The 24,467-nt window shown below is 38.6% G+C and overlaps 1 protein-coding gene across 1 annotated transcript; it reads right to left on the bottom strand.

Annotated features, from left to right (window-relative positions):
• Positions 1-2,320: 2,320 nt before the first annotated feature.
• MFSD9 (major facilitator superfamily domain containing 9) lies at positions 2,321-13,344 on the bottom strand. Its single transcript, XM_084305511.1, has 6 exons — positions 13,027-13,344; positions 10,239-10,326; positions 8,821-8,864; positions 7,391-7,520; positions 5,884-6,093; positions 2,321-5,355 (listed from the first exon to the last, which is right to left on the bottom strand). Exons 1-6 carry the CDS (start codon positions 13,111-13,113, stop codon positions 4,565-4,567), a joined length of 1,350 nt encoding a protein of 449 aa, XP_084161637.1. The 5' UTR covers positions 13,114-13,344; the 3' UTR covers positions 2,321-4,564.
• Between the last annotated feature and the right edge of the window lie 11,123 nt (positions 13,345-24,467).

Genomic DNA, 24,467 nt, shown 5'->3' with positions numbered 1-24,467 from the left:
GCTCTGGTCCTATAAAACTATGATTGCTTAAAACACAGCATCTGCAGCACACAGTGCCAGCCAGGCCAACAGTAGAGGCCGGGAGGCACAGCCCAGAAAACAAGATGCAGGAGGTATCAAGTCCAAGCAGGAGAATGAGGATCTGCTTTAGGATCCAGTACAGAGGGAATTAATGAACTACTTAACTCACCTTATTCAGGTGCTATTTAAATCCTGAAGAGAAAGAAGGACTAATTGCTAATTGGTAGATATTTTATTTTTTTATTAAAATATATATTACAGCTTAATTCTCCTCTTAACAATTGAAGGGTACCTCAGCATTTGGGAGTTAATCAGGTTTGGGGCTGAAAACTGCACTGTGCCACTTGAGACTTTTCTCCACCAGAATTCCTTCTGCAGGTGCTGGACAGGTCTTCTAATAGGACAACACAATGGGATATTGAGCTAGCATTGTTTCTCCACGCAGTCAAACCCTGATACAATCCGTGTACAGGGCTGAGAAGCTTTAGAAGAATTTTTATCCTGTGACATTTGATACCTGGGGCTAATATTGCAGGAGGAAAATAATAGTTACACTGGTTGATCTGGTGAGTCTCACTGTTTCATGATCTGGAATGTGCTGAGGTTCACATTGGTATTGTATGAGTTGCAACAGCACTCTAGCTGCCAAAGGTTTTGTTTCAAGAAGTAATTTTTAGCCACAGAAAGGTAAAAGTGTTTTAAATACCCCAGCTTATTTATTTTTCATATTATTGCTATCACCTTGTTTAATAGACTTGACAGAATGCAAGAGCAGCTCCAATTACAAAGCATTTCTCAAAAATAGCTCTTTGATGTTAACGTTGGATTAAAAGTAACTAAATATTTAGCTTCTTTTCTAAGTTGGCCTCAGAAATTTTCAAGACTTCATTTTAAAAGAAGCACCATTAACTATTTAATTTTTATGAGAAAAAGGTCTGACCTCCACTCAAAATAAATTTATTCTCAAAGTCCAGGCCATAATAAACTTCCTTACAAGATTCATCTCTTGATGATCTCTTTGTGAACGAGTCTTCAAATTTATAGCAACAATGGCACAGTTTCAGTTTCCAAATCCCAAAGTGCCAAGCTATAAAGCATTACTTACCCAGGGATAGTCCACAGCACCCCTAACTGAAGGGGGGAAGAGGTGGGGGGAAGAGGGGGGAGTGGTAATGCTTGAACATATCCACAGTGGATGCAGTCTGCTTGATTTCAATGAAATTAATGAGTGCTTGAAGTGACGAGCAAGCCAATAAACAAGCAATACTGTAGCTGCATTATATGGTCCTCAGGAAACATGTTCTTAGAAAATGAGAACAGTACAGACCTCTGTGGTGGGTCTGTGCTGAGTAAATTCAGAGTAAAAAAAAAAAAAAAAAAAATCACACACACAAAGCAACCACAAAAATAAATAAACATGCAGAACTGATAGATTTATAAAATATCTGTTGGAATGTAGAGAGCATAAACCAACAATAAATCTTACATGTATTTCATCATTTAAAAACAACAAAATGAGTACCTATCATACACTACCAGTTGTTTTACAGAAAAAATACTGCTCAGTATATGGTTTCTTCAGCATTAGCTGATCATAAAGGTCAACATTAAAAAAGCGAACATTTCAAAAGGAAAAAGCAGTAAGTAAATAAGTAAGTAAGTAAATAAATAAATAATAATCAACCCTGCCTCCAAACTGAAGAAAACTAACCCAAAACTAAAGTAATAGTGAGTAAGGGAAAAATCTCACTTTGCAGTCATTTGCAGGTTGAAACTTATTTTTCCAGTTTAGTCCATATTTAGAGGTTTTGTTATGTTCAGATACCACAACTGGATCAAAGAAACTGCTGAGTAATTCAGTAAAGCCCAGCAGAATGTAGTCAAAAATAGCTGCGACTGCTTCTCCCTCAGCTTAAAAGGGGGAGTCACATCTCCTTCTCTCCTGGGACATCATTTACTCATCACTTGCTGCTTACATGGCCATGGCAACATGAGGGATGCAAACATGGTCTCCACACACTAGGAACAGTAGCTTTAAGCATTCCATCTTAAAACTGGTAAGTTCTTTGTTTTCATTTTTTTCTTCTTTTTCATTCGCTGTCAGGCCACTTGGTTTGCTTCTTTGCCTTTTACATTAAAAGCAGACAGACTCAAATGATCATTTTAAGGAACAGCTAGTCCATAAAGAAAAAAAAAATGCACTTCTTTAACATTAACTTGACCATTTCTATTTCATGCTATAGTTTCAGCAGAGGAAGAGAAGAAAAAACACAGTGACAAAATGATAAAAGTGGAACACAATTTCATTTTATTACTATTCCTAAAAATAATAATAATAATAAAAAAAAATCTGTAACTGAGTCTTTTCAAGAAGAAATGTTAGCACTTCTGAAAATCATTTTGGCCTACATTTAACAAAAAAAAAAAAATCCTTCCATAACACCAGTTGTAAATTCCCTGAGATCACAGCCTTCCAAAGATTTCTCAATGAAAATATTTGATTTCATTTTTATTTAGTGTATATGGAGACCTATTTTTCAAAATAGTATTAAACAAAAATATTTAATCATTGTGGAAAGCACATTTTTACTCATGTATAAAAAACAGTGAGACTGAAGCTTTTATAGGCAGAAAAGCAATATTCTGTGAGCTGTACAGTATAAACTGAATTTTATGTTTACAGAATTTAGCTTTAAACAGTGCAGCAACTCTAGAAGGGCAAATGTTATCTGTTACCTAGCATAGCCAATAATCATAGTAAAAATTACAAAATATTTCAAATACATTCGTTTTTTAGGTCCCACTTTCCCTCCCTTTTTTCTTTTAACCTATGCTGTACTTGCAAAACAGAAATTGCTGACTTACAGAAGAGTGGCTTTAGGTAAAAATAAATACTGAAATCTATTTAAGACATGGAAAGAAAGAGGATAGGAAATTAAGGGTAAGAATGTTTTGAAGCATCTATCAAGCAAGACAAGGGAAGGTAACACAAAATAAAATGCCTTAAGTTCCTAGGATAAATTAAACACAGGTTACTACAATAAGTAATTCTGAGGATAGTTACTGACATCATAGCAGCAATGTAATAAGACACTTATTACGTCAATATATACAATTAAAAACTCAGAGCTCCCTCCATATATTCTCATAGTGGTGTCACTGGAATGACTGAGATTTCAGATAGGACTTAAATGGCAGCAGGCACTGGAAAAGAAAATATAAAGTGCAAAACACTGAGATTCTCCTAAAGTAGCAACCTTACTTGCACAGATGTGTTCAAGGGAACTTTTTAAAAACTTTTTTCAAATCAAAAAAATAAAAATTCTATGTAGTTGACTTTGTACTTTCATCAAGTAATGCCAGGAAAAGCACATGGAACATTATCAGTGCAAAATACTTTTTTATATATGTTTCAGATTAAATACAAACAGTGGTTACTGGTAAGCAATATAGGCTCCAACAACAAATGTCACAAGGAAGCACTACAACTCTCACTGTAGCTCGGAGAGTAAACTCTCATTACTTAAGAAGTTCAGACAAATAAGACCAAAATACAAACAAATCGACACTTTTTGTTTTGCCACTAAAATGTCACCTATGCCTCCAGTGATGAGAGAAAATGCATTAATCCAGAGCCATCTTAGAATTACTGTTGGTTGCTCTGGCAGACCTTAACAGTCATTTAAAGACTTGAGAAGAAAATTTATTCTTAAAACAAAGGTACAAAACCTGCACAGTAAGTATTAAAAAATTATTTATGACAAAGTTGCTCAGTAGAAGTCAACACTAAATAGAAGCTACCAGTTCAAGGTTCAACAAATCTTAGGTTTGGTCTCAGTTTCCGTCTGAATGTCCCGTTATTCTAAAATTGTCCATTTTAGGCTTGCTAACACACTAAGTTAGCTTATACCCAATTCTGTTACCTGGGAGAGATTAGAAAACAGGCCAGATGGCTATCCTAAGGTGCCTAATCATGCTGCACAAGTTTTGTAGACAAAGTATGCTTAACGAAATCATATAAGCAAACATCCTATTAATGAAGCTATTGTCACAGCAGACATATGGAAGCAGGCCACAGCATAAGAAAATAAGGCTAACGAGTTATAATGCAAATTCCAATTAAATAATAACAATTCACTTCTGATTAAATAATACAAATCAACTTCTGTCTGCACCTTTTAAAGTCAGTCTAAATACTGTTTCAAATGTTAGCTACAAACAGGATTTGTGTACTTCAAGTTATCCTTTTTTCCCTCCAGAAAGGTTAAAAGTCCATAAAAAAAACCCAGCCCATACTGTACAGTAATATCTGTCCCTCTTATCAGAGTTCTAGTGGTACCAGTTCAAAAATATATCAGTCCTGCAGCAGACATTTAAATGTATTTGCCTCCAACAAGTTTGTTACGTGTTGTCCACGTGAACATAACGTGCCCTTGTAAAAGATCCCGTTACTGTTGTACAGGTCTGGTAGGTGTAAGCATCACCCCAGGTTGGTTTACTTTGCCTCTTCTGTAAGATACATCCACACAATCCAAATTTGCAGCTACTGATTTTTTAACTTAACATTTCCACTGCTACAATATTTCTGTTTGTTTACGTTCATTATCAGAATAGCTAACAAAGCCAATCCAACCGCTAGGCTTGGAGGGCCACAAGGACTGAACTCCTGTGCAATTCCAGAAAGGAGCGGGGCAATTATACGTCCCACTGATGTCACAGACTGTCCAACACCCAGGAGTGTACCGCTGGCCTCATTCCCACCGATGGTCAGTTCAAGATCAATGATGCAAGTACGACCTATAGTAGTTGAAAAGGCTAAGAAGGTAGAAGACAAAATGACCATCCATATGCTAAGCGCTGATGCATACAGGAGAATCAACGTGCAGGTAAAAGTGCTGGAGTGCAACAGAAGTCTGTAAGTGTTGTGCTGATACAGTCTTGTTATTGGTCCAAGCAGACAACCAGCCAGGACTCCGAGCGAACTGCTGTAGCTCATTAGGTATCCAGAGAACAAGGGTTTCACCCCAAATCTCTCCTCCAAGGCTAGACTAAAATTGCTATGGTACAGCAGTATAGTGACAGACATCAGTAACCGCACTAAAAATATATCCCACAAGTCAGAACATGCAATTTCTTTAATCCTTTTCAGCACTGTCACAATTTGGACCCATGGAGACTGGAAAGGACTATCAATGACCACAGTTCCATTAGTTACTGATTTCAACTGCAGGTCACAATTTGGTTTTGCTGTGATACTGTCTGTCCTTTTCTTCCCTTGTTTGTGTTTCCCATTGCCAGTGTTTTCTTCACTCCAGGGTAACATCCAGACAAGACCTAAATAGATCAAAATGCAATTTAATAAAATCAACTAATTTTAATTTTATGGTCTGACATTAGTCTGATGGTAAGTTTACTGTTAGTGTAAAAAAATAAAATAAATAAATGACTTCAACAATCATTTCACCTTAAAAAATTACAAAGATTATGTCTAATATTATTCACAGTTCAATTTTAAACGTGGTAAAATGAAATGAAGGACTGAAAACATAAACACCCTCACAACATAGTAATCTAAAGACTGAAGCCAAAATTCTGATTTCCAGTTGCCATCTTTGGGCACATACAAAGCTCCCATTCCTGTGTCTGACTATAAAAGCAATGTAATGGAGAAGCAACTACAGTTGACTGTTTTAAAATTCCTGCTCTTCCACACAGGCTCAAATTCAAAGGGTACTATTAATATACAGAACATGTGTGCCATAAATAGTAAAAGCAACCGTGAATTCTAGGTGTGACAAATGACAAAAACATACAAGAGCAGGGAGTGAAGGAACACAAAATGCAAAATGTGACAAAACTTACCAGCATTCAGAAGGAAAATAGAAGCACAGATGAAAGACGTTTGATAGAAGCCATCTTTCAACTCTGTAAGGTAGCCACCAACAACAGGTCCCAGAATGAAGCCCACACTGGAGGCTGCATTGAAACGCCCCATTACTAAAGGGCGGTCTCTCTCAGAAACCAAATCAGAAAGCAGGGCTTTAGAGATAGAGAGTGTGTGTTTGAAAATACCTGCAACATAATATTAAAAAAATGTGCATTGTTTAATTCATAAAATTAAAAATTCCAGACACTATCTTAATTATCAGTATTAAAAAATATGTATTATTTATATTTTTAATATTCCACAAACAGAAAAATTCTTCAATGCTAGAGCTATACAGTGTGTTGAGCCATGACCATCATCCCGGCTGTTCAAGGATTTGGACCTAAGAATCAAAACTACTCAGATAACTGAGTTAATGAAGTGCTCCTCCACCTACTGGAAGAATAAGAAGTAAATAAGCTGAGTGCTGGAGCACACTAAGAATAACACAATCTCTAAAACAGGATCACATGGATGGGTAAAGGTGGAGCAGAAATGGCTTTTCTCTTATAGACATAGCTCAGTAACAACTTTGCTGAGTACGGAGATTTCCAGGACTGTAATGCACCAAATTCATATTAGAGACTGATGAGTGGCAAAAGAAGAGCACAGAAGTGTAAGCATGCTGCAGGAATACTAACAATACAATCTTTTAAGTTCCTTCACTCTGACCAGAACCACTCTGACCATCTATCACAGGCACAGTGCTGTTAGTATTAAAAAGTATTACTTCTACTGAGTAATCATTTGATCCACCAAATCATTCATTAGCAAATTTTCTTTAAATTAAGAAACAATACAAGGAGTTCCTAAATCGGGACCATAAGGCACAAAAGTGCCCATCAGTAGAAGTGTTCATAGTAACAGCAATGTACATCAGAACATGTACAATAGTTGTTCAGCTATTACAAAAATTCTTTTATGAACGTTGCTACAAACTTAGCTTATGTGCAGCAAAAACACACGCTTTTGCACATAAATATTCTACTGAAGCACTGAACTAAAATTTCATCCAGATTTTGTAGTATCACTTAAAAGTATGTTTTCAGCATAAAACCAAAACAGAACAAAAGAAAAAAAAAATGTACAAATCATTCAATTCTGCATTGCAAGATTTCATCAGTGACCAGGTATATTGGGTACCCCTAAAGACTAACCTTACAACAGTTGCTTTCATGGAATTGCTGCATTACTATTCTCATAAAACTCAACCACTAAAAGTGGCATAAAACTTGTGACAGTTTCATTTGAACAGCTGACATTTCAAATTATTTTCAGAAAAATCATGAGAATTAATTTGTAGAGGTGCTTCCATTAGCAGGGTTCAGCTGGTACTGTTGGATGATGCTGCGTAGTTACCCACATGCCACCACTTCTCTAGCAGCAATTCTCAAGCTGAAAGTACAGAGAATTTAAACTGCAAAATGCCAAGTGCTTACTCACCTACAGGGACTCTAGAAATGGCGAACAGGTACACAGTGGTGGACATTCCAAGAATGAAGTAACCCAGTGCACTGAGAAGAATGCATGTAAGCAGGGAATACCGTCTTCCTACTATATCACTCCAGCAGCCCTTCACAAAGAAGGAATTAAAGATCATTTTATAACATTTAACTAGATACAATGCACAATCAGTATGTCTAAATTAAACTGAGAAAAAAAAAAAAGGACTGCCAGTGAAAGCTTAATAAGCTTAAAGCACTTAGGAAACTTGCGTAATAAGTCTGGAAGTGACAAGCAGAGTTCTGTCCTGCTGGCAGTGCAGCTGCTGAAACTATGATTCTATTTAATGTCATGTATAAAGCTTTAAAAAATACATTCTTCTTTTTAAAAATACAATCCTGCAATAAACACCCTCAAATACTATTGATGCTGGCCCTCTGAAAATGTCATCACAACCAACCACAAATATTTGGTTGCAACAATGGTTGCTATGGAGTAGACATTTGCTGAGCATCCTAAAACAGATGGCATTAAGGTAGGAGTTTGTCACCTGAGAGTGGAAAAGTAGGAAGTAATTACGAGAAGGTCAAACAGTAAACTTATACGTAGCATATTTATAAATCAGCTTGTTTCCAAACAGGAAGAAGGTTTTTAAGAAAGTAGGTAGTGGTCTTGCAGTTCAAAGAAAATGCCACAAAATTACAGAAGCAAGTTATCCCAGGTGGCCTGCATAACAAACTCTCAAACAGTTTTTCATAAGATGCTCAAAATCTGCTCTCTTGAGAACTATGAGGTACCAGGGTAATAATATTAAAGGTGTTCCTGGTTAAATGCAGGGATCTAAGGTATTAATAGGTAAAGTGTGTGTTCAGCAAGTTTGGGCTTGACAAATCTTAGAACTCTTTTTCAGTCAGGATGTAAGAAAAAAAAATGAAAACAACAACAACACACAAACAGAAAACTAAACAAAGCTCAAAGACACACTGCACTGAGTATAGGCCATATGACAGATTACAAGACACTGCTTATGAAGCAGGGAAAGCAAGCTCTAGGTAACAGGATTATGAAGAGCTGACTCATGAGACTGTTTTTTAGAAAGGCTGCTGCACTGAAGAAAACTGCTTTACTAACACCAATGTTGAAGACAACCCTGCGTGATTAAGATGTGGCGTGTGACTGACACCAAACCTGAATTCTAGCTTCGGTCTAAAGACTTCATTCTATTTAGAAATGTTCTGAAGGATCTAGGTATTTGCTTTAAGTGAAACAAAAAGGCAAAAAAAACATAGTTCTGTCAAACCCAAAATGCTTACGTGAACACCATAAACACTTTCAATATTTCAAGAAATGTTATTATTAACCTAATTCTCTTTTTTCCATAAAATCCATAGAAATACCAATGTACTTTAAAAAGCAGTGTTAGAACTCACCACAAATGTGCTGGAAAATAGCTGCATTATACCATAGAGAGACCCTAAAACAAACAAGTAAAATACCAACAGGAAAAATTATTATTATTATTTTATGAAAAGTGCACAAAATCTTAAATGAGGAAACATGAGAAAGATTCTAGGAATAATTTACTGAAAGAAGAGGGAACAGAACAAACCAAGGATGAAGTTTAGACCGCAAGGAAAATAGTTTCAGGAGTGAAAAAGTAACTGCTGATCAAACTCACAAAGCTATGTAATGTAGAAGGATGTTGCTTTGCATGGTGTATTAAGCAAAGGAGATCTTGGCATTTATAACTCCTTTCTCAGAATCAGGAGAGGATTTCATTACTGGAAGGCTGTAATTACTTTCCACTTGGCACTTCAACCTATTCCAAGGTACCACAGAAGCCCTGAAGAAACCACAGACCCTACTCTTTCATTTTAGAGGCTGAGTTTAGCGCAGTTAGTGACAGAAGAGAAGCAGCAAAGAAAAGCACAGAGAAACATCTGCCAAATTCTTTCTTTTACAAGAATACACCTCAAAATCTATTTTTTTAAAGCTTAAATCAAAGCAGACTGTTGAAATGCAAACATATTTTTGATGGACTGCTGCTTAAAATAATATTGCCACCTCAGAGCAGAAATAAATCATTTCACAAAAAGTGCTTTCATCCAAAATAAAAAAAAATAAATAAATCAGGTTAATAAAAATAATAATAACAAAATCCAAGTTAACCACACATGGCTATGAAGAATATCACACTTGTATCATAGCAAACCATAAACAGAACCATAATATATATAAATAAGAACCTTAGAACCATGGAACTTCATCTTACCAGTTAATTTTTAACATAGAACTCCGAAACTTCAGAGTTTACTTGTAAATATTATTTAAAGATATATATATTTTTTTTATATTTATATATATATATATTTTTTATCAGGCAGCTGCAAGGAATTTAATCAAATGGGAAGCAATCAGGAGCATTGGAAAGCTTGGGAGAACCACCCGTAGGAATACTGTTTGGAAAGCCTGCAAATAACAACAGAAGTAAAAGCTACAGCTCTGGATCCCAGAGTTGCTGAGCTGTGAATTCTTGGATGCTGGAAAAGCACATGTATTATTATTATTATTTGTATATGTACATTATATGTATTATTATTATAATAATACCAAGTATTATTGCAAGACTTCCTTATTCTTGCCAAGAATGCACTTTCCCAGGACTCTGCTTTAGGCTACTGACAGGAGGTTGGACAGGTCTCTGGATCTAACACAGCATGATTTTCCTTACATTTTTATTTTGAATTTGTCATTACTTTTTATCATGCTACTAGCAAGGAAGAATTGTGCTTCAATGTCCAATTTGCAGGTAAATTCTTTGGTAAATCAATGGAGTACTGCAACTCACCTATTATTCCAGCAACTGTAGGACTTGCTCCTAGAGATTTGATATGAAGGTTCATTAAAGGAACAACCATACTCACACCAAATAAATCCTGAAAAGAAGGCAGGAAAAGTTTTAGGAAGTGATCACTTCTACAGAGATGGTAGCAACCTGGCTTAACAACAGTCAGTCACTAATTCAAAATGATTTCTGCATTAGTACAAGATTAAAAAAAAAAAAAAAAGTTTTCATGTCTAATGTGGTATGTCATAACCTCTGCAGCATACCCTGTATGTACAAATTTATAAACACAGAAGCTGAAAGCTACAGGATTGCCTCACACTGTAGTGAAAACTATGAAAACATCAGTACTTTCCCCTCTCCAGATACAAACATTCTGAAGATACACATATAAACATTGCATTTTAATATATGCTATGGGAATATTTACCTGTTTAACAAGAAAAGTACTTGGCACTAGTATTTTAAATTCAAAGTGGTCTGTCATTTCAGTCGCCTAAATATTTTTTACTTGCGCAGAGGGAGTGGATTTAGAAAACCTACAGTACTCTAACTCTCAACCAGGATGGGGCAGAAGCTAAGACAGAACACTCTATTTCTGTATAACTGAAGAAATGTAAAGGCAAAAACATTAAAAAAACACATAGAACAAAGCACAAGTAGAAAACTTCTTGTAAGAGGAGAGCAAAGGACATTGCCCATTCTGAATGGTACAAGGATATCCTACTCAGTCCTCTCAACTTTTTATCTTTTGTTAAGCTAACCACATTAACCCAGTAGTTCATTCACTATACGCTGTTGGTACGAGCCTTTTATCAGAGCTGAACCTTACAAAGGAGAGCTACTGAAGCAAGATCACCTTTTATCACTGACTGCTGAAGCTGAAGTAGACTAGCTGTTCATAGTATGCCCACAGTCAGAATAATTGCAACAATGAATGCCACTGAGTAAATTCCAACAGTCTGTCATTAAGTCTCTTATGATGGTTGCAACCAAGACTTAAAAAGTTAAAACAGCCCACATGACTTACAAACATCATCAGTAAAACCGTATTAGGGCTCAAAAAGCTATTCCAAGCACTAGTTTATAGAACCATGGAAAAATAGAATCATCCCCTTGGAAGGGACCTCAGGAGGTTTCTAGTCCAGTCCCCAGCAGGGCCAGCTTTGAAGTCAGACCTGGTAACTCACGGCTTTAACCAGTCATGCCTTGAAAACCTCCAAGGACAGAGACTGTACAACATCTCTGATGACCTGTCCTGCTGTTTGACTATCGTCATGGTAAAAAAAGGCTTTCCTGAAATTAAAATGAGAGGTTCTGACTGCATGCAGGACTTGTGTCCCTCTTACTCTTGCCATGCACCACCCTGTGGAGTCTAGGTCCTTCTTCTTGTACCTCCTTTCTGGTACAGGAAAGGTTGCTGCCAGGTTCCTCCTCAGCCTCTCCTCACAGGGCAAGTGTTCCACCTCTCCAGCCATCCTGGTGGCCCAGGAAGCTCTCTCCAACCTGGACACAATATTTTAAATGCATTCTCGCAAGTACTGAGTGAAGTAACATCACTTCTTTGTTCACACAGCCCAGGATGCTGCTGACTGCCTGTCTACCAGGGCACAGTGCTCGCTTATATTCAGCTCACTTTCTCCCACCAGGGCCTTATCAGAAGAGCTACTCCCCTGCTTGTGTATTTGGAAGGGCTTATTTCTTGCCAATTACAAGACAGCAGTTGTCCTCATTCGGTTTCATAAGGCTACTGTCAGCTCATCTATCCAACTTGCCTAGCTCCCCCCCGGATAGCACCCCTGCCTTAAACTGCACCCCCTACTTATATGTCATCTGCAAACATGAAGAGAGTGCAGTCTGCCACTTCGTCGAGGTCAGGGATAAAGATATTGAAAAGTTCAGGCCTCAGAATGCATCCTGGTATTATTCAACTTGTCACAGGCAAGCAAGTTGGGCAAGACACATTGACCGCTATTCTTTAATAACTGGTTATTTTGTCATTTCGCTTATAACATCTCATGTCAAACGGCAACAATATTGCATTTGCTTGGTTACAGGCCTTGCATAACCAGTGACAGCTCTGTATTTCACCACACTCCACACCATTGTAATTGCACTCATTTTTTGCTTGGTTGCAGTGCGTACTCAAAGCTTCGTGTCAGCTAGGTATTAGTTAAAAAGGTATTATATTAAATCATCCTGTTTCCCAAGACTTGTAAAATACAGAACACAAACTGTTTTTCCACTGTAATTTTTTTCTTTAAGAAAGAGATGGTTTTTGAGTTTATAATAAGTTCAAGGAAGCAAAGAACAGCTCTGATATATGTAAAATAAGACTTAATGGCGATACGCCATTATTCTGTTGCATTCACTGGATGCAACCCATACCAGGGCAGGCCACATGACTGATCACAGTGGAAAAACAGCCCAGCTGCTACAGACCTTTGCTACAGCAAGTGTTTTAACTCCAGAAAAGCAGCTAAGCAACGTGGCAACCTCGCCTGCAGCGCAAGGGAGGGACCCAACACCACCTCAGGCCCCACCGCAGGCTCGGTGGGAGCACCGGGGGCTCTGACCGGGTGTCCGAGGAAAGAGAAAAGGAGACAGAAGCCCAATGCCTGATTAACCCCGGGCTTTGCAGCGCCTCCCGAGCAGCTGAGGGACCCTCACGGGCAGGCGCCCTCTGCCACCGCCACCACCACGAGCACCGCCCCGGCAGAGGTCCCCAGAGCCGCGGGGCGGGGAGGGCTTCACCTCCCCTCACCCGGCACAGCCCCCCGCCGCCGCTTACCAGGAAGCCCACCGCGTAAAGGCACCGCACGAAGCGGGCGCTGGCCCCCGGGCTGGCCGCGGCTCCCCGGCCTCCATCTTCCTCCATGGGGCCGGCGGCTGCCCGCGGCCCCGCTGCGGCCGCGATGGGCGTGCGCAGAGCCGCCGGGCGGCCGCAAAATGGCGGCGGCGGGGACTCCGTCAGTCGGGGCAGCCCTCGCAGTGCCGCCGTGTAAACCTTGGCGGGTCTTTATTTCTTGTTTTAGCGGTGGTGTTCGTGCTTCCTCTCCTCCAGGCGAAGAAATCGGGGCTCCTCCAGTTTTTGGAGGTGTTCGGAGTCCCGGACTTTCCTTCGTCACCTGCAGGAATTTGCCCTTTCTGCCTCTCTCTGCGTGTTTGCAGAGAGTTTCGCAATGTGTCAGTGTCACCCCAGGAAGGTAGAAACGCCTTGATAGGGTGGAGGAGAGGAGGTGATACTTCTTTGGAGATCATGTTCCATTTTTGCCTTTGGGGCATTATTTCTGCTTCCAGCAGCACAGTGATGGTCCCCCACACAGTACACTTGGTCACTGTAGGAAGACAACTTTTAAACCCGTACACCTCTGGTTCTGCCTCCCTCATGGGGAAGTATCCCTGTTCTACTACTACTGCTGGTGTTTGGCTCTCACTGGGCTAAATCTGCTCACTTCAATTGTTTCTGATGGCAAAGTGCTTTCCTGCCATGCTGCATGCAAACTGGCTGGAGATTGTGATACACCCAGAGGAGATGGTCATCCTAGTTTCTTCGTAGTGTGTCCCTAGTTGTGCTGCATTTCTCCTAATGACTTGTGGAAGAACTCTACAAGTCAAAGCAAATGAGTTATATAGTAGGTATGTGGTTTATTTCGGCACTGGGCACATGCGGGATAGCTCCCAAAGGCATGCACAGCCTAACACAGCAACTTGCTTTGGTTATATGCAATAAAAAGTTACATATGCATGCAGTTTCCTAATACAGCTATACATGTTCATAACCTATCCCTGGTTTGTATTAAAATTAGCTTCAAGAAGTCATTTCCATGAACTCCTACCATCCGCACTTGCGCAGTGCCTTCTGGTGATGGTCACTGGGGGGTCGTGGGGATGAAGGCTGCTAACTCCTCTTCATCACTACTAGTTGACCCCCTCCCCTGCCTTTGTACAGGCACAGCTGCTCCTTGGTTCTTGTCCAAACAACAAGGTCAGTCTCATCCGGTTTTTGAGACAGGTTCCCCATTTTGTCAGGAAACATCCTCTGTGAGGGGCCCCGACACTCCTTGTTTCGGTTAATTTGCACAGCAGTAAACAAAGACAGTCAGCAATATCTATTTTAATGCAATTAAGTGAGCCCCCATTCTTCCATTCCTGGCTTTAATAATTACGATTGTTTTATTTAGAAATCTTTAATACGATTAAGCAAGCCCCCATTCTTTTATCTATGGCTTCACTAAAGTCAGAGATACCTAAAAATCTGGACCACTACTCTATTTTAAAAGTATTTGCATGCAAAGAAGTAAAACAACATTCTTAAATCTCTGAGAAAGATAGAAGTGATTATCACATGCAAAATATCATTCTACTGGAGGCAGCAGAGATTGTTTGTATAGCTGCTGATCTACAAAAGGAGCACAGTTTTAAATGTTAAAAAGATAATAATAATACAAAAAAAAGAGTACTGATTTATGAAACAGGACATTTTAAAATTTGTTTTTCATTAATAGTAAGAAAAAGCTTTTGAAAAACAATGGTGATATTTTAAACAGTGCCTGTTCGTAAAAGTTTGAGAATGTCACTTATTAATTAATTAATGGGATAACTTCAGATAACTTCAGCTCTGTGTTCATGTTTTAAGAAGAAATAAATGCCACAGGGTCGAGGGTCTTCAACAGAGTTAGTTCATGAAACAGGAGAACCTAATATTTTCCTTGTGATTCTGAAGAATTAAGCTACCAAAAAAAAAAAAAAAGAAAAAAAGGCTGGAAGGCAAGAAATATTCTTAAATATGCAGCTTATTTATAAGATACCAAAAAGGATAGCCTTGTGTATGCATAGGGACAAAGATGCTATCAATCTCTCAAATAACTCGCTTATTCAATATCCCAGTGGCAGTAATATTTTATAGTTGGCTTAACCAGTGTTCCTTATTAATTTAGCTCTCTAAGGCTATTCATTTACTTTGAATAATAAGTCCTCTCAGAATAATGATTCTTTTAAAATTTTGGATGTAGTGTTGATGGGGATCACAGTTACATATAGTTGGTCTGAAATGGAACAAAATGATTAGAGGATATTGTAATATTAGAGTATCATGGGAATTGACACTACACTGTGTCTTCTCAATATTTCACTAATTTTGGTCATTTTAACTTTGATAGAAGAAATGGAAAAAGCCTGAAGGCTTTTTAAAGGAAAATATTAAAGAGGTGTATGATTACAAGATGTTGCAAGGATTTAGATAATATTCCAGAGTTATAAGACAGTACAAGGGTTTAGATAATGTGAAGGTCCAAACAATCATAACGGGGACAAAATATTGTTGGCAGCCATGAATTCCTTGACAGTAAGAACTATTTCTTAGTTTTGTGTACTATTTTCATCTATTCCCATGCAGATTGGCTTGTAAAGCAGACAAAACCAAAATTTTTTGGTTGCTCCAATATCATTTTAAGTGCCAACTGTTCATGGAGAAAAAAAATAAAAAAATAAAAACTAACAAAACAACAACAGCAACAAATGCTGGTATCTGTTCCTTTAACAGGTTTCTTATTTTTTCTGTACTGGCAAAACTCGATCAGGTTATTAATATATGTATTAATATGCATATTAATATATATATATATTAATAATGCATATATATGCATCTGTCTGTTTTTACATAATGTGTAAGGAAAGGGCATTAATGCATAATAACATTGTGAAGATATCTGTTGCCTTTGAATTGAAGGTAGATGGTTCCCACTACTTCAGAACATCCCATTCATGTTCCGTCATTGCAATTACAAAATTTAAGATAAAGGATCCCAAATAAAGAATGGTATGACTGCTAAGTGACTTGACTAGCACAGAATTAAAGGAATAAAATATAATGACCTTTTATCTCAATCTGAAGGAAAATAGAACCAGTCTAATTTGATATCTTTTGTGGGCAGAATTGCATAGTTGGTTTATACTGCCAATATTGGTTTATACTGCCAATATTGTATGCTTAAATTACTGTAAGATATTTGTCTTTCTACTGGATGGTTCTTTGATTAAAACTGTAGAACAATACATGTCCAGAAACGGACATCAGGATGTGGATTCAGAATTTTTGGATACCCCTCCAGACTGTAATTGTGAATGAAGAATCTCCTCTGAGGAAAAGGTGCATCTAGATGGGTCCTCTCATTTCTTACCCTTTTTTCATGACCTGGAAGAAACTATAGTATCAAAATTATTAATGCTATGGGCAACGCAGTGACCAGGAAAATTATGCATACCACTGATACAATACAATCTGAGTACTCAGCTTTCATGATATTTTAGTATTCTAAATATAAAGACAGCTATAAACAAAGCATGAGGGCCACGCTCAGGGGGTGCATATCTCTGTTGTGGCAGCCAGTGATTATGAAATAAACTTGGTAGTCATATTAAATAATCAGGAAGAATAAGTTTTTATTACTATTCTGTAACCAAAAGAAACTAACTCCATCTTCTGATAATAAATAGGGGAATTTCAAGTAAAAAAGCAGAAAACTATTCCTTCTGTATCTATTTTTTGATATAAATACTAACGCAACATTCTGTCTAGTTCTGCTGTCGTAATTGAAGGACAATGTTCAATAATGGGAGATGGTCCAAAAAAAGAGCCTTTAATGGCAGGAAGAAAAGATCTTACTGTGTCAGTTTGTCAGATATCTGACCCTCCTAAGGCTTGCCTCCTGAACTGGTCTTGCCTCATATTATATATGGGAGAAGTAATCCGGGAGGATGTCTGAGGTTCAGTTTGCTAATGAGTTGAAAGGATGAGGGATCTGCAACCCTTTATTAAAAACATCTCCTGTGGCAAATGCTTAGTGTCACCTGCCAAGGAAGATGTTGAGGCAGTCAGCACTTGTCCTTCCTCAGCCAGCTCTGAGGAAGGCTATGTGTGCTCCACACCAAGACAAAGTGAAAGCTCTGATGGAAGTCATCTGAAATTTAACAAAGTTGTGAAAAAAAAAAGATCTTTTCATTCCTTCAACAAGGGGGAAAATTTTAAACCTTATAAATTCTCAAATACAGTTCTTAAAGCCATTTTGTAAGACAGATCTAAGACAACTACAGAAATTTATTGCAGTAAATGGAACATATTGGTGAATTTCTGCATTACAAACGGGAAAGGTCAAGACCCCCAAATGTACCATTTGTCACCAAGTTTAGCAAATCTAACAATGACTTATTTCATTCTGGTTTACAGTTTCAAATCATTAGGGTAACGTTTAACAGTGCTTTCAACTTCTCATATACAAATTAGACCCAGTATAAAGAGTTACAATCCAGTGGTCCAGAACTTTTTAAGAGGAACTGTAAAAGAACTTGAATTTGGAAGCTGCTGATAATATTCGAGGCATATAAAGTGTAATCTTTCCAAAAAGATCTGCAGATTTAAGGAATATGGAAAGAAATCTTTTAATTGACTCCTCCCTCAAAGCTATAAATGCTGGTGGGCAAGAAAGAGTGACTTAGAAAGTATTTCTAAAAATCTTGTTAAAGGAAGAAATTGCTTCAGCCATTGGGCCTCTTTATCCCCTTCTGCAGTTTTCTGTGGCAGCACAACTAAAACTGCATAGCTTTCTATGTTTCTTTCAGTTAATGATTATCAGATAAAATAAATACGTCAGGTTTAGGTGGTATTGATCCTGCTCTATTGCAGAGGATGGCCCAGACAAGCCCTATTGACTTCAGTCCATTTCCCACACCCGCATTTCCTGTCATAGTACAATATTCACCCCACTCCAGCCTATGTTTTTTTTTTTTTTTAAACAAAACAAAACAAAACAAACAAACAAACAAACAAAAAAAATCACTGAGAAGTCCTGTAGATGCTTGAAGAGTACAGAAAGGTCTGAAGGCTGGTTCCTTAGGCTTCCTGAGTAAAATTCTAAAATATGTGCCAAAAAGCATCTGTGCAGTACATGGGAGGAGTTAGTGCCTCAGACTGAGTTTCATAACAGATTTTTGCTGTGAAAGGGCCCATATAAAACAGCAATAGAAATGTTGAGGAGAGGTGCAGCTCTTAATTTCTGGCCATTTCTGTGCTGCAAGCACATAACTGTTTCCATGGGAAACTTCCTCGAAAACCTCCTAAAATTAAGTAACTCATTTATGTGAAAAATGCACACAGGGGTGAGGTATTCCATTAAAACACTGCGGGAAACAGTAATGCTTCCCTTGCTTTCCTATTCATTTAAGAAAATTTAAGAGCACTCAGGTATGAGTGGGGAACCCAGATGCATCTTCTTGTACCTTTGATGTTTCTAGTTATCTTGTCCACCGTGGATTTATCACAACTTGAGTCAGTGTTATGACTCAATTAAGAAGTGTCCTACTTTCCCATATTTAAACTACTTTATCCACTGTAGATGTAATGTGCAATATATTGCAGAGTGGGATACATGAAACAAAGTGATCCATCCACAGTCATAATAACATTTTCTTTTCCTTCCTCTGGCTGAATAATCCTGTGATAGTCTGCAGAGTGTGAAAGTCCAGAGGACAGAGAAGATATGTGGCAGGAGTTATACACCAAAGGAGTTATACACCCTGCAGTTCATCAGGGTAGCTGCAAGTCTAGTGCTTGTTCAGGCAGGTTGCACCAGACTGTGCAAATAGAAGTGAGAGGGAGAGGCTGTGTTTTTCATTACCTCCCACACAGTAAATAAGCAATGTGCATGGTATAATATCTGGATACATTAAAATGTGTAGATGTAATGGATCATAAAGAAGATGGTCCTTGTTGGCACGTTAGAGAGTTCCTGTTGAAGCTGTAGCTGGGAAAAGAGCTTCTTCTGTCCTTGGGCCATCATCTCTTCATGAGCTATACTACATACCAGCATAGCAGTGCTGCAGAAGGAATGACTTGGTGATGTCTGTATTCAGAATGGCTTGATTTCATCCATGTGTGGAGAACTTGTACTCTCTACAGTCTCTTCTCAAGATTTATGTGATCCAAAAATGTGCCCTTGCCACAAAGTAGGCTAATGATAATTTGGCCCGCATTAGGAGGAGTGTTGCCAACTGCTTGAGGGAGGTGATTCTTCCTTCTACTCAGCACCGATGAGGCCACACATGAAGAACTGTGTTCAGTTCTGGACATCCCAGTACAAGAGAGACATGGACATACTGGAAAGAGTCCAAAAAAGGAACACAAAAATAATTCAGGCACCTCTCCAATGAAGCTGAGAGAGTGGAGACTGCTCAGCCTGGAGAAGAGAAGGGTAGGGGAGATCTCATCAATATTACAGACCTGTCAGTCCAACCTTGGTGCCAGGAAAGGTCATGGAGCAGATCCCCTCATCGCACACTACAGGATGACCAAGTGACCAGACAGCATGAGTTTATGAAAGTCAGTTCCTGTCTGACTAACCTGATCTCCTTCTATGACCAGATTAGTGGACTTCAGTGGACTTCAACTTGAAAGGCTGTCAATGTTGTTTGCCTGGACTTTAGCAGGTCGTTCAATGCTGCTTTCCACAGCCTTCTCCTGGAGAAAATGTCTGCTCATGGCTTGGATGGATGTACAGTTCATTGGGCAAAAAAACTGTCTAGATAGCCAGGCTCAAAGAGTCATTATGAATGGAGTTTAATCCAGTTGGTGGCTGATAACAGTGGCATTCACCACAGCTCAGTATTGGGGCCAGTTTTGTTTTACATTTTAATCAGTGATCTGGATGAGGGGATTAAGTGCACCCTCAGTAAGTTCACAGATCACACCAATTTGAGTGGGAGCGTTGATCTGCTTGAGGGTAGGAAAGCTCTGCAGAGGGACGTGGACAGGCTAGATGTATGGGCCAAGTCCAAGCACATGACATTCAGCAAAGACAAGGTGCCAGGTCCTATACCTGTGTTGTAACAACCCCATGCAGCAGTCTAGGCTTGGGGAAAAGTGGCTGGAAAGTTGCCCAGCAGTAAAGGACCTGGGGGTGTTGGTCAGCAGCCATTTTAACATGAACCAGCAACATGCCCAGGTGGCCAAGAAGACCAGTGGTATCCTGGCCAGTATCAGAAACAGTGTGGGCAGCAGGATGAGGGATGTGATTGTGGCCTTGTACATTGGACTGGTGAGACCTCATCTCAAGAACTGTGTTTAGTTTTGGGCTCCTCACTACAAGAAAGGATATTGAGTTGCTCCAGCGAGTGCAGAGGAGAGCAATGATGCTGGTGGAGGGACTAGAAAACATGACTTATGAGGAGTGCCTACGGGAACTGGGGCTGTTTGGTCTGGAAAAGAGAAGGCTGAGGGGAGACCTCATTGCTCTATATGACTACCTGAAAGGAGGTTGCAGCAAGGAGGATGTCAGCCTTCTTCCTCAGGTGACAAGTGATAGGATTTGAGGAAATGTCCTCAAGTTGCACCAGGGAAGGTTTAGACTGGATATCAGGAAGAATTTCTTGATGTGAGGGTGGTTAGGCATCAGAACAGGCTGTCCACAGGAGTTGCCATCCCTGGAGACATTTAAAAGACGTGGATGTGGCACTTAGGGACGTGATTCAGTGGTGAAATTGTAATGTGGACGAAATATTAAATGTCTTTTCCAAACTAAATGATTCTGTGATTGTATATAAATACACGAAGGGAGGGTACAAAGAAGGCAGGGCCAGGCCCTTTTCAGTGAATTCAGAGAATTGAATTTCTAGGGTGTAATTCATTGCATGTTGAAGTAGTCATACAAAAATAGACACAAAAATAGGCACAGTTGGACAGTGCCCTAAAAGTGCCTATATAACTGTAAAGGAAACCTGAGGTGGACTGGCTTAATTGGAGGCAGCTATAGTGCAGCTGTCTAGTGTTAGGTAAGATGAATCCCAGCCAAGGATTTAATGGACAAGGTGTACTATACTCTATATGTCTGCCCAGCACACTGCTGACAATTGATCTTGTAGGTGCAATGGATAACATACTACCCAGCTGGGGAGGATGGACTGGATGAGGATCTGAATCAGTGGGTGCAGTATTTTATTGATGTTCAAAACGTTTTTTCTCCAGCAGCAAATGGGCAATGAGGTCTCAGAAGGACTCAGCTCTGAGGCAGCTGCAGAAATTGTTTCTTGGTGTGTAGTGAGACATGCAGCCAGTTCTAACAGGCTGTTTTTAGATCATGGACATATCTGCCAGCACAGATAAGGAGCTGCCTGCCAATTCCAAACATATACACACGACATTTACTCAATCACACACAAACATAAACAAGCAAATAAACAACCTCCCCCTCCCATAAACTAATCAAGCTTTTTCTCCTTCAGATGGAAAGGGAAGAAAGAAACAGCCTGCTATTGTTTCGTTTTGTTTTTAATTCTTTTCTATTTTTAAATACGAGGAGGGGCTCAGATAGTATATTGATGCTGGAGCCATTTAGATACATAAATAAACAAAAATATGCAGATTTTGGAGTTAGTTTAGCCTTATCTGCAAAAGAAAAATAAACAGAAATATAATCATAAAACTTTTGCCAGCTTTGTTAAATGAGATTGGAATGCATCCATTATATGAGGGCCTTCAATCTTCACACTATGAATCAACAAAATCAATGAATGTTGGGCATAATTGGACAAATTGATTGTATGTTAAAACAGATTTAATTACATCATTGTCATTATAGTAGGGATAAATTTGGCTATGACTTTAAAGTGTCAGTCTTTCTGTAGAAATTTAGGAGTTCGCAAAGTAATTGGAGAGTGACCATGTTTAAGAATCAGATTAATGATTGTTTTGATTTGATAAGCCTGCCCCTATTTTCACTGCCTTGAAACTTTCTCTATTCTATTGAGGAACCTTCAGAATTTAATTTAATTGAATTGAAGAAAAAGTGCCCTGGAACTTTCAGTGAGCATTCAAGCGGTGGGAAAAAGTGAATTTTTATGATGACATAACAGATCTAAATCTGTCTTCTGATTCATTCCAGACATAGTTGGGCATAATACTGGAGATGTTAAGAGTATTTAGAAGACAGTGCTGCCAGAGAATGTACCATAAATACAAACGAGAATAATTAAATGAGATCATCTCAGGAAGAACATTCTACTCTAAGACCAGAATGAATGTACAGAACCTATGTCAGTGACTCAGGTGTCATTTGAATTCAGTGAAACTTCATACAAACTGATTTCGGTGAAGCCACTCATAAGAGTAAGTTACTCTATCATAGGTTCATAGAGTCACCGATTTATTTATTTATTTATTTATTTATTTATTTATTTTTTTTTTTTTTTTGTCTGACCTGAAGCCACCTGGAGGCAGCTGGGTGCACTAAGAATGAAACCAACCATTTTATTTATTAACCATTTTATTTCTTTTATTATATGTGTTTCAGTGGCTGAGTCAGGAGACTGGAGTCCCCTTTTCACTTCAGATGTAACACTGAAAAAGGCATTTGTGCCTTTTTGTGCCACAAATTGTGCCATTGTGTGCCACAGTTTCCTTATTCACGGGTACAAATAGCAGTGCATAACAATTTTGAAAAGAAAAAAAAATAAATTGAGATTTGCAGACTAAAGCACAAGAGTGAAAAGCCTTTTTATTGTTTTCATTGTCAGAATTCACCGAATTCAGGTTGTAGTGACTTTCTCAGTACTTATACAAAGCCTGGCCTAATTGGTATTTTGAATGTTATAAATAATGTTGTATAACACTCAGAAATATAATTTTCAAGATGAGCCAAATGGCATTATGTTGAACAGCACATCTGAAGTAATTCTCTCTCTCTCTCTCTTTTTTTTTCTTTTTTTTTTTTTTTTTTAATGGATATCCTAAAAAACTGTGACAATGATTTTGTTTATGTTTTATTGATTTTGTTTATGTTGTGAGTGTCTACATCTCTGGATTTCACTGAATGAAATTTCATAAGCTTCGGGCAAATCTTTCGTAAGGCCACCCACACAGCAGCAAAATTGTTGGGAGCTCCTACCTGCAGAGTGGGATTGAGTTCCAGAGTAAGACCTTGAAATTCATGTCTCCATGTGAAATAGAGATCTGTGCTGCTGCTAAAGTCAATGGAGGTCTAGTTAAAACAACCAGCAGTACCTCCAGAATGACCTGACCATCTAGTGGAGACTGGTTTCAGTCATCTAAACACAGGTATCTAGCATCAGTTTTAGGTGATGTGAATTTGGCCTGTAGCAGTCATTTAAGAAAAGTGTGGATCTCCTCTAAGTCCTTTGTCATCCCTCTTTGCCAAATGTAGATGTATTAGACATGCTGGAGTATCCAGTGGTACTGGTGGGGAGTGGTAGGGAATGATGGCAAGGCAGCTGTATCCCTCTTTCCAGGCTTGATTTAGTCACCCTCACTCCCAGTGCCTTTTCAGGTGGGTACCTAAGACCCCTGTGTGGTGCTAGCAAATGTAGTTAAAGCCAGGAGACAAACATTGCCCTCTAGAGTGGCAGCTGAAAGCCAGCAGGATCCCCTGAGAACTAGCTGGAGCTACCATTTGCATTTATTAGATCTGTATTGATTAAAATGGAAGGACATCTAGCTCACATGAAGTTGTCTAAATTTGAACAGGTTAGTTCTGAGCTGAATCTGACTTTTTCTATTTCTTCTATTTTGACCGGATATTATTCTAACTAGCAAGTAATGTTTTTCTAAAATATGCTCTAAAATACGCTTTATTTCCTGCTATAACACATTCTATGTTCTTTTTCTGAATATTATTATTATTTTTTTGCTTATTGTTCTTTAATAGCATACTCTCCAAGGATCACCTTCAAGTATAGCAAAATGAACTGCATCTGTGTCTGCCAGGGAAACAAAACATGACACAAAGACTCTGTTTGACTGGAAATCTGTTTACTATTCTGCACTGAAATTGGGCAGTGCAGAAGGGCCAAAAAATATCAGAAAAGCTTCTGTATTAAGTTAGTATAGTATCAAGTTTGAATAAAATATGAATCGTAATATGCAAAGAAGGCATTAGGCAGATAATGTAGTGTTATGAAAACACTCAGGACACATCTCTGCTTCACCTGTCTGGAAATGAGAGCAGGTAGAAACAGTCTTTTCCGTTACTCTCCGTGAGCACACTGCAGTACTGTCTGAGTGGGCATTGGCAGTAGGAATTCCTAAGAGCTAAATCTGTTGCAATATAATTTTGCAACAAGTATTTTATGGAGTGAACTGACTTCATCTTTCTCTTGGTCATAGCACTTTCCAGCACGGGAAAGCAGTGAGGATTATTTACTCCAATGATAGATAACACCAGTGGA

This window comes from Netta rufina (assembly GCF_964035555.1).
Source record: "Netta rufina genome assembly, chromosome: 1".
NCBI classification, from domain to species: Eukaryota; Metazoa; Chordata; class Aves; order Anseriformes; family Anatidae; genus Netta; species Netta rufina.
This window is presented reverse-complemented; position numbering and strand designations above follow the sequence as displayed.